The 13,702-nt window shown below is 55.4% G+C and overlaps 4 protein-coding genes and 1 non-coding gene across 5 annotated transcripts; 3 read left to right on the forward strand and 2 right to left on the reverse strand.

Annotated features, from left to right (window-relative positions):
- Window positions 1-1,023: 1,023 nt before the first annotated feature.
- Window positions 1,024-2,500, forward strand: ColSpa_02552 (uncharacterized protein; the record flags this gene model as incomplete). The annotated part of the gene is made up of 4 exons (XM_049268764.1): window positions 1,024-1,402; window positions 1,461-1,541; window positions 1,593-1,766; window positions 2,097-2,500. The coding sequence occupies 4 exons, from the start codon at window positions 1,024-1,026 to the stop codon at window positions 2,498-2,500; spliced, it is 1,038 nt and encodes a 345-aa protein (XP_049124721.1).
- Window positions 2,501-3,123: 623 nt separating this feature from the next.
- ColSpa_02553 (vacuolar basic amino acid transporter 2) lies at window positions 3,124-3,538 on the reverse strand (the record flags this gene model as incomplete). The annotated part of the gene is made up of 2 exons (XM_049268765.1): window positions 3,124-3,257; window positions 3,334-3,538. 2 exons carry the CDS (start codon window positions 3,536-3,538, stop codon window positions 3,124-3,126), a joined length of 339 nt encoding a protein of 112 aa, XP_049124722.1.
- A 728-nt stretch (window positions 3,539-4,266) lies between these two features.
- On the forward strand, window positions 4,267-7,377 carry ColSpa_02554 (ATP-dependent helicase fft2; the record flags this gene model as incomplete). Its single annotated transcript, XM_049268766.1, has 1 exon — window positions 4,267-7,377. The coding sequence occupies one exon, from the start codon at window positions 4,267-4,269 to the stop codon at window positions 7,375-7,377; it is 3,111 nt and encodes a 1,036-aa protein (XP_049124723.1).
- A 4,449-nt stretch (window positions 7,378-11,826) lies between these two features.
- Window positions 11,827-12,450, forward strand: ColSpa_02555 (uncharacterized protein; the record flags this gene model as incomplete). The annotated part of the gene is made up of 3 exons (XM_049268767.1): window positions 11,827-11,964; window positions 12,036-12,084; window positions 12,173-12,450. 3 exons carry the CDS (start codon window positions 11,827-11,829, stop codon window positions 12,448-12,450), a joined length of 465 nt encoding a protein of 154 aa, XP_049124724.1.
- Window positions 12,451-12,921: 471 nt separating this feature from the next.
- ColSpa_tRNA_064 lies at window positions 12,922-13,002 on the reverse strand. Its single transcript has one exon. It is a non-coding gene; the product is annotated as a tRNA-Ser (tRNA).
- Between the last annotated feature and the right edge of the window lie 700 nt (window positions 13,003-13,702).

Below are 13,702 nucleotides of genomic sequence, written 5' to 3' on the forward strand. Positions count from 1 at the left end.
GACGCGCTTAACTCTTTGCGGTTGCCACTTTCCCCTGCAACGCCCCAAAGTCACCCGTCCTAGCGCAGCTTCCAGCAAACATCCCGGTGTCGCTCGCCCGAAGTTGCCCCCCATCCGGCATCAGAATCCATCAGTTCACAGACTCCCTCCCGTCTCCGTCTCCTTCTGTTGCAGCTTGCAGCAAATTCCTGGATCAAACATCGGCCAGAAGATAGGTACGTACTCCACATTGTCTGTGAGCACCGCCTGCACCTGCACCTGCACCCGCACCCACACCCGCACCTGCACCTGTTCCCTCAACTGGGTTGTCGTTATCACTGTGATTTTTCGGGGTTGTTGGTCGTTGCTGCCGTTGCCCGGCCGTTCGTTCCTGCTCGGCACAGCGCATAGCACACCAGCCAGACAGCTTCATCCGCGCCTCTTTTAGAAGTGCTGCCGTACCTTGCGCCTTGCCAACTCACATCCCCCCCAGCCACATTCGAGACACTCACATCCCTGCTTTCCCGCCTCTTTGCGACATCATCCCAGAAGAAAGAAAGAAAGGGAAAGGAAAAAAAAAATACTCCAAACTTTTTCGTCTTCCTGTCATCCTTCTTCCGCTCCACGACTTCACACACAATCTCACCCATCACCAAACAAGTGGTCCACTGGAAACGGCCCGGCCTGCGGCTACACTATTCATTCACGGGTTCTGCATCCACTTCCAATCCCAGCAGTCGGTGGAAACATACACACGCCTCACTCAGACACACCCACCCTTCCACCGTTCTGAATCTGCCCCTTCTAGCGATCCACCCTGCGCTCCATCATCTCACGCTGCCCCCTGGAAAACGCGACCTTGGCTGCTTCGCTAGCGACTTACTGGGAACCGCCCGCCCACTTCTTCCCCTTGCTGACCCGCGATAAGGCACGCAATAGCTCCGTCCGTTGACCTTGTACGCCGAGACTACGCCCGCGCCCATTGCGCCCACCGCCTTGCGAGACAGATCAATTAAAAGTAGCACCCTCCCCCAGTCGCCCACCATGGCAGAGCATCATCCACTTCCCGCGCTGCCTCCCCAGCATCAGCAGCCAAACCAACAACTCTACCACGACCAAGCCGCCGATTTCTACGACGAGCCGGCTCAATTCCCGCCCTACCAGCAACAGTACGACCAGCCGCAGCCCGTACAACCGCCGCCTCGCGTTCAACCTCAGACTCAAGCTCCAGCCCAGAAGCAGCCGCAGTCTCCTCATAGACGACCTAGAACATTCAGCTTCCAGTCCAACAAGTCCCACAAGTCCCACAAGAGCTCGGGGAGTCACCCCAAGATCGACTTGCACGAGACTCACCAGGAGAAGGAAGCAAAAAGATTGCACAGCAAAGCCGATCCTACCGTCGCTATGAGCGAGGCCGAACCTTGTATGTCACTGTTGCTTATGGAAACCCGGTCTACGAAACTGACTGACAACTTGTACAGCCGCCGTCCAGGCAATGACGAAGACGTCCTTGGCACCATTGCGCGCCATCCAGCACAAGGACACAACGGGCAACCCCATCTGTAAGTCTAGTACAGGTTCTCCCAGCAAACATGTCTAATAGTTGATACTAGCCGAGCCCGATCGATCCAACCCGACCCGCAGCCGATGGGAGCGACCTTTGGATACTATCCGCAGCTTCGAGGCTGCCATTGACGGAGGTTATCGAGACCGCGACCGCCGCCAATCATACCGCTCAGACGCCGAGTCCGTTGCGACATGGAACCGACGGAGCAGCTACTATGCTAGTATGTACAACACCCAAACCAGCAACTTGGGCAGCACAGCTAACCCCAGAAATGAAGCCAGCGGACCTCGCTACCCCCATGAAAGCTATTATGGCGGTCGCCCAGGATCCTTCCGACCGGAGAGCAGTCAGTTCGAAATGGGCTCCAACCGCCAGAGCTATTATGATCAGTACCACGGCGGCGGCGGTGGTGGCGGAGGAGGAGGAGGAGGAGGAGGATATTACAATGGCAACATTCCCTACCGTCAGAGGGTACCCAGAACACAGACCGATCCACATATGAGTACCTATGGCCGCGGCGACCAGAATATCTACCCTCTTCCCAACAAAGACCGCTCGTACGAGACTGTCACGTCGGCGGCTGGAAGCGGAAGTTCGGCGGAGCATGCCGGATACCACACCGACCCGACCAGCAGCGACAACAGCTCTATCGAGCGGGCCCCGGCTCCTAAGCCCGAGCCTGTAAACGATTATGGCAGTGGCTTCAACCAGGGGCAATCACATCAATCGCCCGCGTTCAATCTTGAGAACGGTACACCAAACGGCCCGCAGAACGGCAAAGGCCATGCCTATTCATCTGTGAAACAAGGACCCCAAATTTCAGACAAGGGCGCCAATGTGCTTCGGAGACCGGTCGCGGCCCCGCCTCAACAGCAACAGCAGCCGCAGCAGCGACCTGAAGCACCAGCCAAAAGAAAAAGCTGGTTTTCCCGCCGGTTCAGCAAGGCATCTTGAAGAACCAAAGACATGAGATATGAATTGGTTTCCGTCCTTACTTTGTCGATACCCCAATTTCCTACATTCTGGACGCGATATGGTGGTTCGGGCGTGGGTCCGCATATAGGTGGCTCTATGTGTCCGGTTTGGGGACACCGAGTACTTTACTACGTTGATGAGCCGGCATCCCCCAGGCAACGACCAGATGCTTGAGATGGCTTCATACGCATGATCGTTTCTTACTTACTTCGGACTGGATAGTATAATAGCGTTGGATCAAGGTACATGCACACGATTCGTATGAAGAGGTATGGGTGGCCAGGTTTGGATGGTAAGATTATGGACCAATTTGGGTTCATTGTATGATGGCATACGACTAGGGAGTTTCAGACGTAAGGGAAATTTTAATTAGGTATTTTGTTACGGCACTGCGATGGTTCTCAAAACGATGCTTTAGAACAAGACTCAAACCAGTGAGATGGTATTTCAGCTTAAGAATTCCACCCTCGATTGGATTGCCGCATGTACCATAAGTGACGAAAGGCAAAGCATGACATGCCTCATTTCCAAGCACACTTGTCGCATTCCACGCCATCCCCTCAAAAACCAAAAAAACATGCCGTATGTACGCTGCTCAGGCATCAGCGATCCTTCTTCGCTTCCTTCTTAGCTTCTAGCTGATCGCTCTGGTCCTCCTTCATGGCAACGATGACATAGCTGATCAGGACCACATTGGCCATGACGGCGGCCAGGGCTCCAGCAAATGTCGAGTTGCCTTGGTATGCTCGTTAGTCACAACTGGTCTCATTTTCTCGGGCTACAGGAGAGCTTGGCGCGTCCACACAACCTACCCTTGAAGAGGAAGTCCACCGTAGCAAAGTAGGTGCCGATAGGCAAAACAATCATGGCGAAGGTGAATCCAAGGAGTTTCAGGATGACGTCCGTCGGCACGGCGGGTGTGATGTTGGACTTATCGCCAGCGGCGGGGCTGGATCCGACCACATCGTCCTTCTCGAGGATAGTCTTCTCCGAGGCGACAATGCGTCGGGTCGCCATAATGCTTTGGAAACCTGAGGTGGGTGGTATGTAACGGGTGCTGGGTATGATTAGTGCACTGGACAACTACATGCAACGAGTGAGCACGAGTCCCGCAAACCAAGAATGGGAGGCAAAGCTCACATAGTGCTGGATGTCTGTCGTGATAGTCTCGTCGATATGGTGAGGTTATGGAAGACTCGGTATCGGTGGATGTTGGGGCTGTGATTCGATGGTCCAGCTCACTGAGCCTGGCAGACGAACCATCAAAAAATGAGACGTGAAGTCAAAAGACAGCGCTTACAGTTCGAACCGGCGACGCCCCGCACGGTGCTTTAATTGATGACGCCAACCACGTGCGAACGCGCTACGGGCTTTTGTCCAAGCGCGTCACTTCGTTTCCCCGTGTCAACGGACTGGGGTGGTGAAAGACGATCTGCCCCAGAAAAATCCCACTCCAACGCCGCCGCCCGTTCAAAATCTCGACCGCTCTTGCTCCAAAGGTCTCCCAAAATTGGAAGGCGGGACTTGCTCAATTTCTACTCTATCTTTTTGATCTCTCCTGATTTAGTCTCTATGCATTTCGACAAGCTCAGACAATAGGCCTTCTTACCCACCCGAGGCCTCGAGGTTTCTTTCACCATTGTGCAACCCCCACCATTGTTACTCGACCGTTATTCGCCTCTTCACGTTACTTGGCGATCGCTCTTTTTCGACCATAAAAACAAACCCCCCAAACCACACGAGCCATGGTTATAAACCTGAGCCTGAGCTCCTCGCCGCCGGTGGTTAGCTCGGCGATAGGCACGTCGCCCGTGAGAGGTCCTCGTCGCGGTGACGATACCGACGAGCTCGCCAGCGAGACGATTCCTTGTTCGCCGTACCAGACCCAAGCCACACAGATAGTCAACCGGACTTCCCTTGCGTCCCCATCAAAGCCGCATTCCGATCTGTCCTCCTCCCCTTCACGCTCGGTTATCGAGGTTCCTGCGTCGTCCCCTTTCCAGCCGACCAACAAGCCTAGCACCTCGAGCTACTTCTCGCGTCTCGTGCCCCCGGGCACTCGCTTCCAGCCGCCCCCCAAGTCGCAGCCGACGCCGAGGTCACTCAAAAGACCCTCTGAGGAACCCGTGGTTGTGGACTCTTCGGACGACGAGGACAACCGTAGCTCTCGCGAGAACATCGCCCGGACGTCGTTCAAGAGACATGTCTCCAACTTCGAATACGTGCCTGTAGATAAGTTGCAGAAGAAGATTGAGGAGGTCGCCCAAGCTCTCGGCAACACGATGCCGGTTCAATACTGCAAGGAGGCACTGACCGCGTGCCACAATAACGTTGAGGATGCGATCAATTACCTGCTGGACGCTCGGCATCTCAAGCCTAAGGTCAACACCTTCGTAAGCTCTACAAAGCCAGCTGTCACTGCTGGGGGCGAAAGACCTACGAGCTTGGAGCGAAAGACGAGCCGATCTGGCGAGCCCAGCAAGCCGAAGCTACTTGGACGCCATGCCCCGAGCCTGCCTACTCCTTCACGAAGCACCACACCCTCACCACCCAAGCCGAAGCGTCGCCGCTTGATGCAAGGTCGTCGCCCTGACCGGTCACCTGTTTTATCACAGCAGACCCACGAAATTGAACCGACATTGGACGAACTTGCGGACGACAAGGTCGACGAGCCGATTGTCATTCCCGACGACAATGAAGATGAGGACTTTGACAACGAGGATGAGGTGAACGAGGCGGTCAAGGAGAGTTTGTATGACAAGGCTCTTCAGGCCATCAACAACAGCTCCATCGAGGATCTGTCCGCCATGACGAATATCAAACTGGACGAGCTCAAAGTCATTGAGACCAAGAGACCTTTCGACACCATCGACGAGGTTCAGGCCGTCACTGTCCTCAAGAAATCAAGCGCTCGCAGCCGGAAGCCCAGAGTCGCGATCGGAGAGACATTGGTTGACGCGATCATGGAGTTTACTCGCAGCGTCAACGCCATTGACGAGGTGGTAGCCGAATGCGAGAAGAAGGCGAACAAAGTCAAGCAAGAGATCAACCTTTGGGATCTCGACGTCAAGGGACAGAAACGGAGCACCCAGAGCTCCCAGGCCAAGAACGATGTCCCCCTGACGCCGACAAGTTTCCGCGGCCAGAAGTTCTTGGAGCCGCCGATTCCTTGCCAACCAAAATTCATGGAGGGCCACTGCACCATGCGTCCATTTCAACTTTTCGGTCTGAACTGGATGTCACTTCTGTACCAAAGTGGCTATGGATGCATTCTGGCCGATGAAATGGGTCTGGGCAAGACGTGTCAGGTCATCTCTCTCATCTGTCATCTCGTTGAGAGTTACGAGCAAACTGGAAAAGGCGATCGGCCGTGGCCCAACCTCGTCGTCGTGCCACCGTCAACCTTCTCCAATTGGATGGTTGAGTTCCAACGGTTTGCCCCTGATCTTTCGGTTCTTGCGTACCAAGGTCCTCAAGCCGAGCGCAGGGATATCGCATACGAGATGCTCGAGAATCCTGCTGACTATCATGTTGTATTGACGACATACACACAAGTCGGTTCTGAGGATGATCTGGAGGCTCTCCGAGAACTTCAGCCCGCCGCCGCAATCTTTGACGAAGGACACAAAATGAAGAACCCAAAGACCAAGATCTACAAAGACCTCATCAGAATCAAGGCTCGGTGGAGGATGCTACTCACCGGCACGCCCGTCCAGAACAATTTGATGGAGATGCTCTCTCTGTTGAACTTTATCGATCCAAAGCAGTTCAGCGGCCGGATGGATCAGCTCCAGTACATGTTCAGTCAGAAAGTCACGATTCGTGACGTCAACAATGGTGCCTTCCTATACGGAGCACGCGTCAGCCGAGCCAGAACGATTCTTGAGCCTTTCATCTTGCAACGTCGCAAGCAGCAGGTGCTCTCCGACATGCCAGCCAAGATCTGCAACGTGGCATATTGCGATCTGGCACCGGTGCAGAAAGAGTTGTATGAGGAGTACGAGCGTCTCTTCAAGGCCGGGCCGGTCAAGAAGACCAGCACCGGACGTCAGAGCGATCAGAACAACAGCTGGATGCAGCTCCGGAAGGCTGCCCTTCACCCCCAGCTCTTCCGGCGTTACTTTGACAACAAGAAGGTTGAACAAATGGCCAAGATTCTGATGAGAGAGGTGCCTCAATCGGAGCTGCAGCAGCCGCGAATCGACCATCTGATTGGAGAATTGAAGAATTCCTCCGATTTTGAACTGCACCTCTGGTGCCGCGACTATGCCTGCATCAGGCATCTCGATGTACCTGAAGGTTCATGGATGGATAGTGGCAAGGTCACCAAGTTGCTGGAACTCATCCATCAATATCGTGACAACGGCGACCGTGTTTTGGTTTTCAGCAAGTTCGCAAAGGTCATCGAGATCCTTCGAGAGGTCCTCCACACCGACGGCATCAAGCACTGTGTCCTGTATGGCCAAACCAGCGTTGGAGAGCGCCAGGACCTGATTGACGACTTCAACAAGGATACTGATATCACTGCTTTCCTGTTGACGACTGGTGCCGGCGGTACCGGCATCAACCTGACGTCAGCGAACAAGATTATCATCTTCGATCAGTCCGACAACCCGCAAGACGACATCCAGGCCGAGAACCGCGCTCATCGTCTGGGTCAGACCCGGGACGTCGAGGTCATTCGTCTCTTGACGTCACACACCATTGAGGAGCTCATTTACAAGGCGTGCCAGAAGAAGATTGAGCTCGCCGAGAAGGTCACCGGTGCGGTGGAAGACATGGAGGACAAGAATGCGGAAGAAAACTTGGAGAAGGAGGTTCGGAAGATGATGGCGGATCAGCTAACACCCTCATGATGGCAGGTCCAAGAGCGGCTTCTTTGATGCGACTGCTTTCCTTGATAAATCTGCATGCATGGCCGGCCAGGGAGGCTTTGGGTAGTTATCGCAGCGATCGGCTACCTGTGTTGAGCGTTGTACTAGGTTACACGGCACTATACCACCGCATTGAGAGAACCACCAGGGTTTTGTATTAATTATGGAAGAGAAAGCACCAGAAGTGCTTGGGTTCTCATCTAAGACAGAAGGCAGAAGAAGAGGTGTGGGAGCGATAGAGAGTGGTTGATTCCATGACCTTCAGCGTAGAGAGCCTTCTAGGCTGCAGGATTGCATAATGGTCTGAAATGGCGGCTACGGACAAGAGGATAGACAGACAAAGACTACTGGTATAGACGAAAGCAACGGCCTTCCAGGGCAGCTCTGACTGAATGAACTTATGATATGCATCCTTTGATCTCGTCTTGGTATGCTCGATCCCACCCTGAACCCATCTTGGTCCTACCTTTATATTTGATCTCATCTTGATATATCTGACCCCATTGTGACATGTTTGATCACCTGGTTACAAAATGTCCTTTGAATGATGTGTGGTATTAGCATTGGGAAGTAAGCAGTTCAAGGGGTATGGGGCAAGGACCGAGCCGCTCCTGGTCTAGAGCTCGTCGCATGCATGCTCTGCTTGAACGAGATGGAACCTGATGTATGCCGTTCCACCTCAGTATACCGCATCTGCCTCGTACCTGTCAATAAACTCCGCAACGTCGACGGCCCCATGGGCCCTGGCAACCTCCGCCGCCGTCCCCGCGACCTTGAACGGCGCTCTTGCCTCTGTCGACTTGACCGACTTGTCAATCCCCAGCTCCAGTAGCCACTTGACGCAGTCCATCCTGCCCGTCCTCGCCGCGTAGTGCAGCGCCGTAAAGTCCCCCGACGCCCTCTTGTGCAGGTCCTGCCCGCAACCCAGGAAGAAGCTCGCGCAGAGCAGGTGGCCCCCGCTGCAGGCCCAGATGAAGGCGTCCGTCCCCTGGGGCGTCGTGTACGACCACTTGGCCCCGTGCTCGATGAGGAGCCGGACCATCGGCAGCGAGCCGCACTGGGCGGCGTCCATGAGGGGCGTCGCGTTGCTGGCGCCCTTGCCGTCGACCCGGGCCCCCGTTTCGAGCAGGAGGCGGGCCATGGCGAGGTCCCTGGTCCACACCGCCGCGTGGAGCGGCCTTCTCCTGTCCGACGTCTGGGCGTTCAGGCCGGCCTTGTGCTTGGCAAGAAGCCTCACCATCTCGGGCCAGCGCTTCGCCACAGCCAGGTGCAGGACGGTGGACTTGTCTTTACCCCTTGCGTCTGGGTCCGCGCCGGCCTCCAGGAGCTTGGTTGCGATGTCCAGGTTCTTGTTCCACCCGGCCTGCCACAGGGCCGTTGGCACCGCACCGTCCTTCGACGTCTGCACCGCGTTGACGTTGACCCCCAGCCTGATCAGGACGTCGACGGCCTGCGGGTGGTTGTTCCTGACGGCGAGGTGGAGGGGCGTGGCGCCCTCGCAGTCTCCTTGCAACGGCAGGTCGACCGACCCCGCGGCTTTGGCCACGATCTCGAGCTCCTTTGCGTTTCCGCTCATGGCAAGCTCGTGCACAGGGGTGCTGCCTGACTTCTTGGCTCCGATGATCGTCGGGTCGGCCCCTCGCTCTACCAGGGCGCGGATGACTTTCGTGTCCACTTTGGACTTCTTGCCGTTCTTATCCACGGGATGGCACGCCACGAACAGCGGCGTCTGGCCTTGCTTGTCCCGCACGTTTGGGTCGGCCCCCCTATCCAGCAAGTACTGGACGACGAGATATGCAGACTTCTTGGCCGCCACATGTAACGCCGACGCCCCTTTGTCGTTCGCGATGGTCCAGCTCGCCCCGTTGGACAGCAACGCCAGCGACGTCGGCGTCTGTCCCCACTGCAGGGCTTGGTGCAGCGGGGTTTCCTGAGACACGCTCTGGATATTGACGTCGGCGCCATAGGCCAGTAGGCGATCCAGGATGGGCAGGAACCCCTCGCGGGCGGCGATGTGTACGGCCCGGTCCCCGCCATCTCCGAGGGGCATGTTGACCGAGACACCCTGGGACAGGATGGGCTCGACGTCGACAAGCCGGCCGCTTCGAACGGCCGTGTAAAGGTCCTCGGCGAGCCGCGTGCCCGACTTCTTGATCTGCGTGTCTGATTTGCTCTTCTTGAGCCCCTGGGCCGGCGGCTGCAGTTGGTCAATCTGAGACGTCGACTTGGAGGCCGGCTGCTGGCCACCTTCGATCAACGCGATCAGCTTTTGCAGGTCTTTGCTCACCGTGTTGGTGTTGTGTCTGTACCGCGTCAGCTTCCAATTCCCGGCATCTCTTTCCCTGTCTTTTGCCGTCGTCCCGGCAAACCTACAATTGTATTCCCGACATGACAATGGCGACCATGTCCCTCTGGTCCTTGACGCTTTGCACGGCATCCTTAAAGTAGTCCTCCTTCCACAGGAACTTGGTCTTGTCCCACTTGCCCATGAGCGAGTTCTTCTTGCTCTGCAGCTTGCCAGCCTCCTTTTCTAGCTCCTCGAGAGTCTCACGAATGCCCTGCATGCTCTTTTCGAAACACCACAGCAGAGTTTGCCCGGGCTTCTGCTGGACGCCCGCACTGGGCCTTGTCTTGTCATTGTGCTGCAGAGCATCTGGCGTCCGCACCAGCTGTTCCTTCAGACTCAGGCAGAGCGCTCTGGTCCACTCGCACTCGTCAATGATGTCCCGTACCGTCTTGGGCGCGTTCTTGTACTTGTCACACAGCCCCTGAATCTGGTGGGCGACGACGAAGAGGTCGATTACACCTGTCACTGTGCCGATGAAATCCATTTCGGACGATTCAGGGTCGTTCGGTCTGGTTTTTGAGATGAAGCTGCGATATGCGACGAAATGGCATCGATGTGGGTGATATACTAGCGGAGAACTAGAATCCTCTTGCATCGCCTCCGCTGGCTGCCTGTATTGCGACCAATAATGGCAGTTGCTGCGGCTGACATGCATTGCTGCTACCCCCTAGCTGGGACCACAACGGGTTGCCTCCAGGCCTGTCATCATTAATGGTACAGTAAGGGACTTTGATCGTGAAGTCGTCACGCCCGACTACGGCAGCATCGTGATACCTTTGGGGGCTGGGGGGTCCGAAGGAGATGTAGTGAAAGTCAAACGCAATGAGCCATCGGATCTCTAGGTTGCTGGGGCCTCAGTATGTCATCGTCTGCATACAAGGATACACCACTAGCTCCGCAAGAGATACCATCATCTTGTTATCCGCGGCAGACGCCGTATCCTAGGACCACCGCATTGCAGTCGGTGAGCTCGGTGTTTAAGGACTCGTTACTATTGAATAAGTTGGGAGTGGGGATGGGACGAGGCGATGAAAGCGACAAGAAGCCTACAGAATTCAGCTGGGGTTCGACGAAATGTGGAGGAAGAGTGACAATGACGACATGGCTGCTGAAGAAGGCAGGGACAGGGATACGGAGCCAGGGAGTTCCAACTCTCATCAATCGCATCCGGTACCTATGGGATCTGGGACTACTACGTGAAAGTTCATTCAACGTTGACCCTGCTCAAATCCATAGTCCTTGGCAATGAAGTGCAGAATCCAAAAGAAAGTTTTAGCAGTGCTGCCATGCGTGCCGGGTCAACGCTTGTTGCGCAACCATTCAAGGAGGGAACCGGCATGAAATGAACGAGTGTCTCGGTACCACTGGGCTGGCGCCGCGCCGATGTCGATGCGGAATGGCCTTTAGAGCTCTCACGAAATCGAGGTACGTAAACCGGAGGTTATCAGGGCAAGGTCCGCTGTCATTCGTCGTCTGGCCCTCGACCAGCCGTTGGTTGGCGTCTCAGACGCTCTCAGCATGTGCAAGTACTTTGCCCAGGACGCATCTATGCAAGGAGAGATGGAGGCATGGCGGGTTGACACCGGGCGAAAAGGCACTTCTCCCACGCCCAGGGAGGGGGGACCCCAAGCCGCTAACGACATCCCTCAATCAACTGCGAGCTTGCCCTCCATGTTCCCGGCTGGGTGGTGTTCTGATAGCCTTCGCTTGGGGGGTTCCCGTTCCGGAGGTACTTGTCACGCTTGCGCAGAGCCAACTGATAAGTTGATGTACCTTGCACCACCACTTATCTTACCTTACCGTATGATGTGATGAGCGGCTTTTGGCTGCCAGGAACAGGTGTCTTATCGCGATATATAATATCACTGACGTACCTGTTTACTTTTTGTGCCCTTTTCCCTAGTCTCTTTCGTCCCATCTCGTGACTGATCATCCCAAATAAAGTTGTCGCCTCCCGTCCCTTCTTTTCGGGGGACATTTCTAATTGACAGACATCATCTCACCCCACCACGCGCGACTTACTCAACCACAAACAACGAACAACACCACGACACCCACGTCAGATTCTCAACACTCGAACCAAGATGACCGCCGAAGTATCGCATGGTAGAGGTGGGGCTGGCAATATGGCCGCCGACGATACCCAATACGTTGACGGCGAGGTCGTGAGGGCCGGCCCGAGGGCTCCCACGGAACGGGCGCATTCAGCTCTGGCAGAGGAGGTGAGTCTTAGGTTCCGATCACAGCAATGTGAGGACGCCAGCCGCATATGCCTTATCACCCATCGCGCCAGGCGGCGTCGGCGCATTCGCCCGCAGAGCCGAACCCCCACACCCCCACCAGTCATTTACCACTTCACGATGCCCTCACTGTCGCAAGCATGACACAGCCTCTGTGAACCACTCAACTGACTGTTCCCACCCGCACTAGGAGCCGGAAACATTGCCGATGCCAAGAGCGAGCCCGCTCCGCGCGCCGACAAGGACGTCGTCCCCGAGGAGGCTTACCGCCCCTCGACCGAGGGTCAGGACTACCACGTCGGCCGGGGCGGCGCCGGCAACGCCGTCGAGACGGACAAGCCGGCCGCGCACAAGGATATTGACCACGAGAAGAAGGCCGCCGCCCAGGCCCGCGCCGACGGTAACCCGGGCGTCAGTGTCGCCGACAAGCTCAAGGCCAAGATCCTTGCGCCCTTCAACAAGAAGTAAGCTGGGGGACTGCGACTGAGAGAGGTCATTTTTTTGCAGAAAGAGGAGATGCGCTCGTCCGGGTTTGCGGTTTTGTTTGCTAGTTGGTTGTGTTGGACGGGGCTGGAAGTTTTGTTTTGACATGCCCTTCACGATATCCCCATTTCCTACGAATACCTCTGATGCGTTATTTGCCTCGAGGTTTTGTTGCGAAAATTTTGAATGAGAATTGGCCATTGGCTTAATAGTTGCCCTGGCATAATTTCCTTTGAAACAGGTTGCCCGTGTCTTTTCGTGTGCATGCGGCTAGTGAGACGCATCGCAGAGTCAACATCGACAATGATAGCTTACAAAAGCTGCAAACATTGTCCGCACTGGTCCAAACAAACCAAGACCGCTAGCAAGCTTAGACAGCAGGAAGTGCTTGTGCAGCCCAAACCCAAACCATAAGCTTATAACCAAAAAACATTCTGCGCAAATGCAAAAGGTAATCGACGAAGACAAGATTCGAACTTGCGCGACCGAAGCCATGTGCTTTCGAGGCACACCCATTAACCACTCTGGCACTTCGCCCAACTGATGTTGATGACTCTTTCTCATGGATTGGAAAATAAGATCCCCGCATTAGTGGTCCTTCCGTTTTGAGTTGGCCGTGACGTCGGCATCGAGAAGGCGGTGTGGGTGCAAGTTCGGCAGAACCGGCCGGCTACATCGGGAAACCCGGTCCCTCGACAACCCCGCGCGGTCTCCCAGCCAAACTCGAATTGTCAAGGGCGCAACAACAAAGCGATGCACAACGATAACTCACGACATGTTCTATAAATCTGTCCAATGGTATCTATTTGTACATTCGCGAAATGTACCGTCTTTCCCGTAGGAGAGCCTATACAGACAAACAGATAGACAGACGGCTGGGTCGGCCCGTCTCTTGTGGTAGTAAAAGAGATGCTATGGGTTATATGGGTCTGGCGCAGAAAGACCCGTCTTCAGGGAACCTTAAGCTGAGGCGGTGAGGTTTCACAGAACACTAACAGCCCCGTTCCATTTCTGCAGCCAATTCAAAAAGATATCGAGAACAGCGCGGTGGGGTGCTGTCAATAATGATGATGGTCCCAATCATCTTTTTAATGAATGATTCACAGGTTCAAACGTCGCGATTGATGGGGGTGCTACATCTAGCACATCGCTTTGCCCACGTCTTGCGCCAATTCGTGTCAAACGTCGCCTGGTATTCACATGCCGGTGATCGTCGCTCAGGGTCCAACGGGTCTTG

The sequence above is a fragment of the Colletotrichum spaethianum genome (genome assembly GCF_022836535.1).
Source record: "Colletotrichum spaethianum MAFF 239500 DNA, contig04, whole genome shotgun sequence".
Taxonomy (NCBI): domain Eukaryota; kingdom Fungi; phylum Ascomycota; class Sordariomycetes; order Glomerellales; family Glomerellaceae; genus Colletotrichum; species Colletotrichum spaethianum.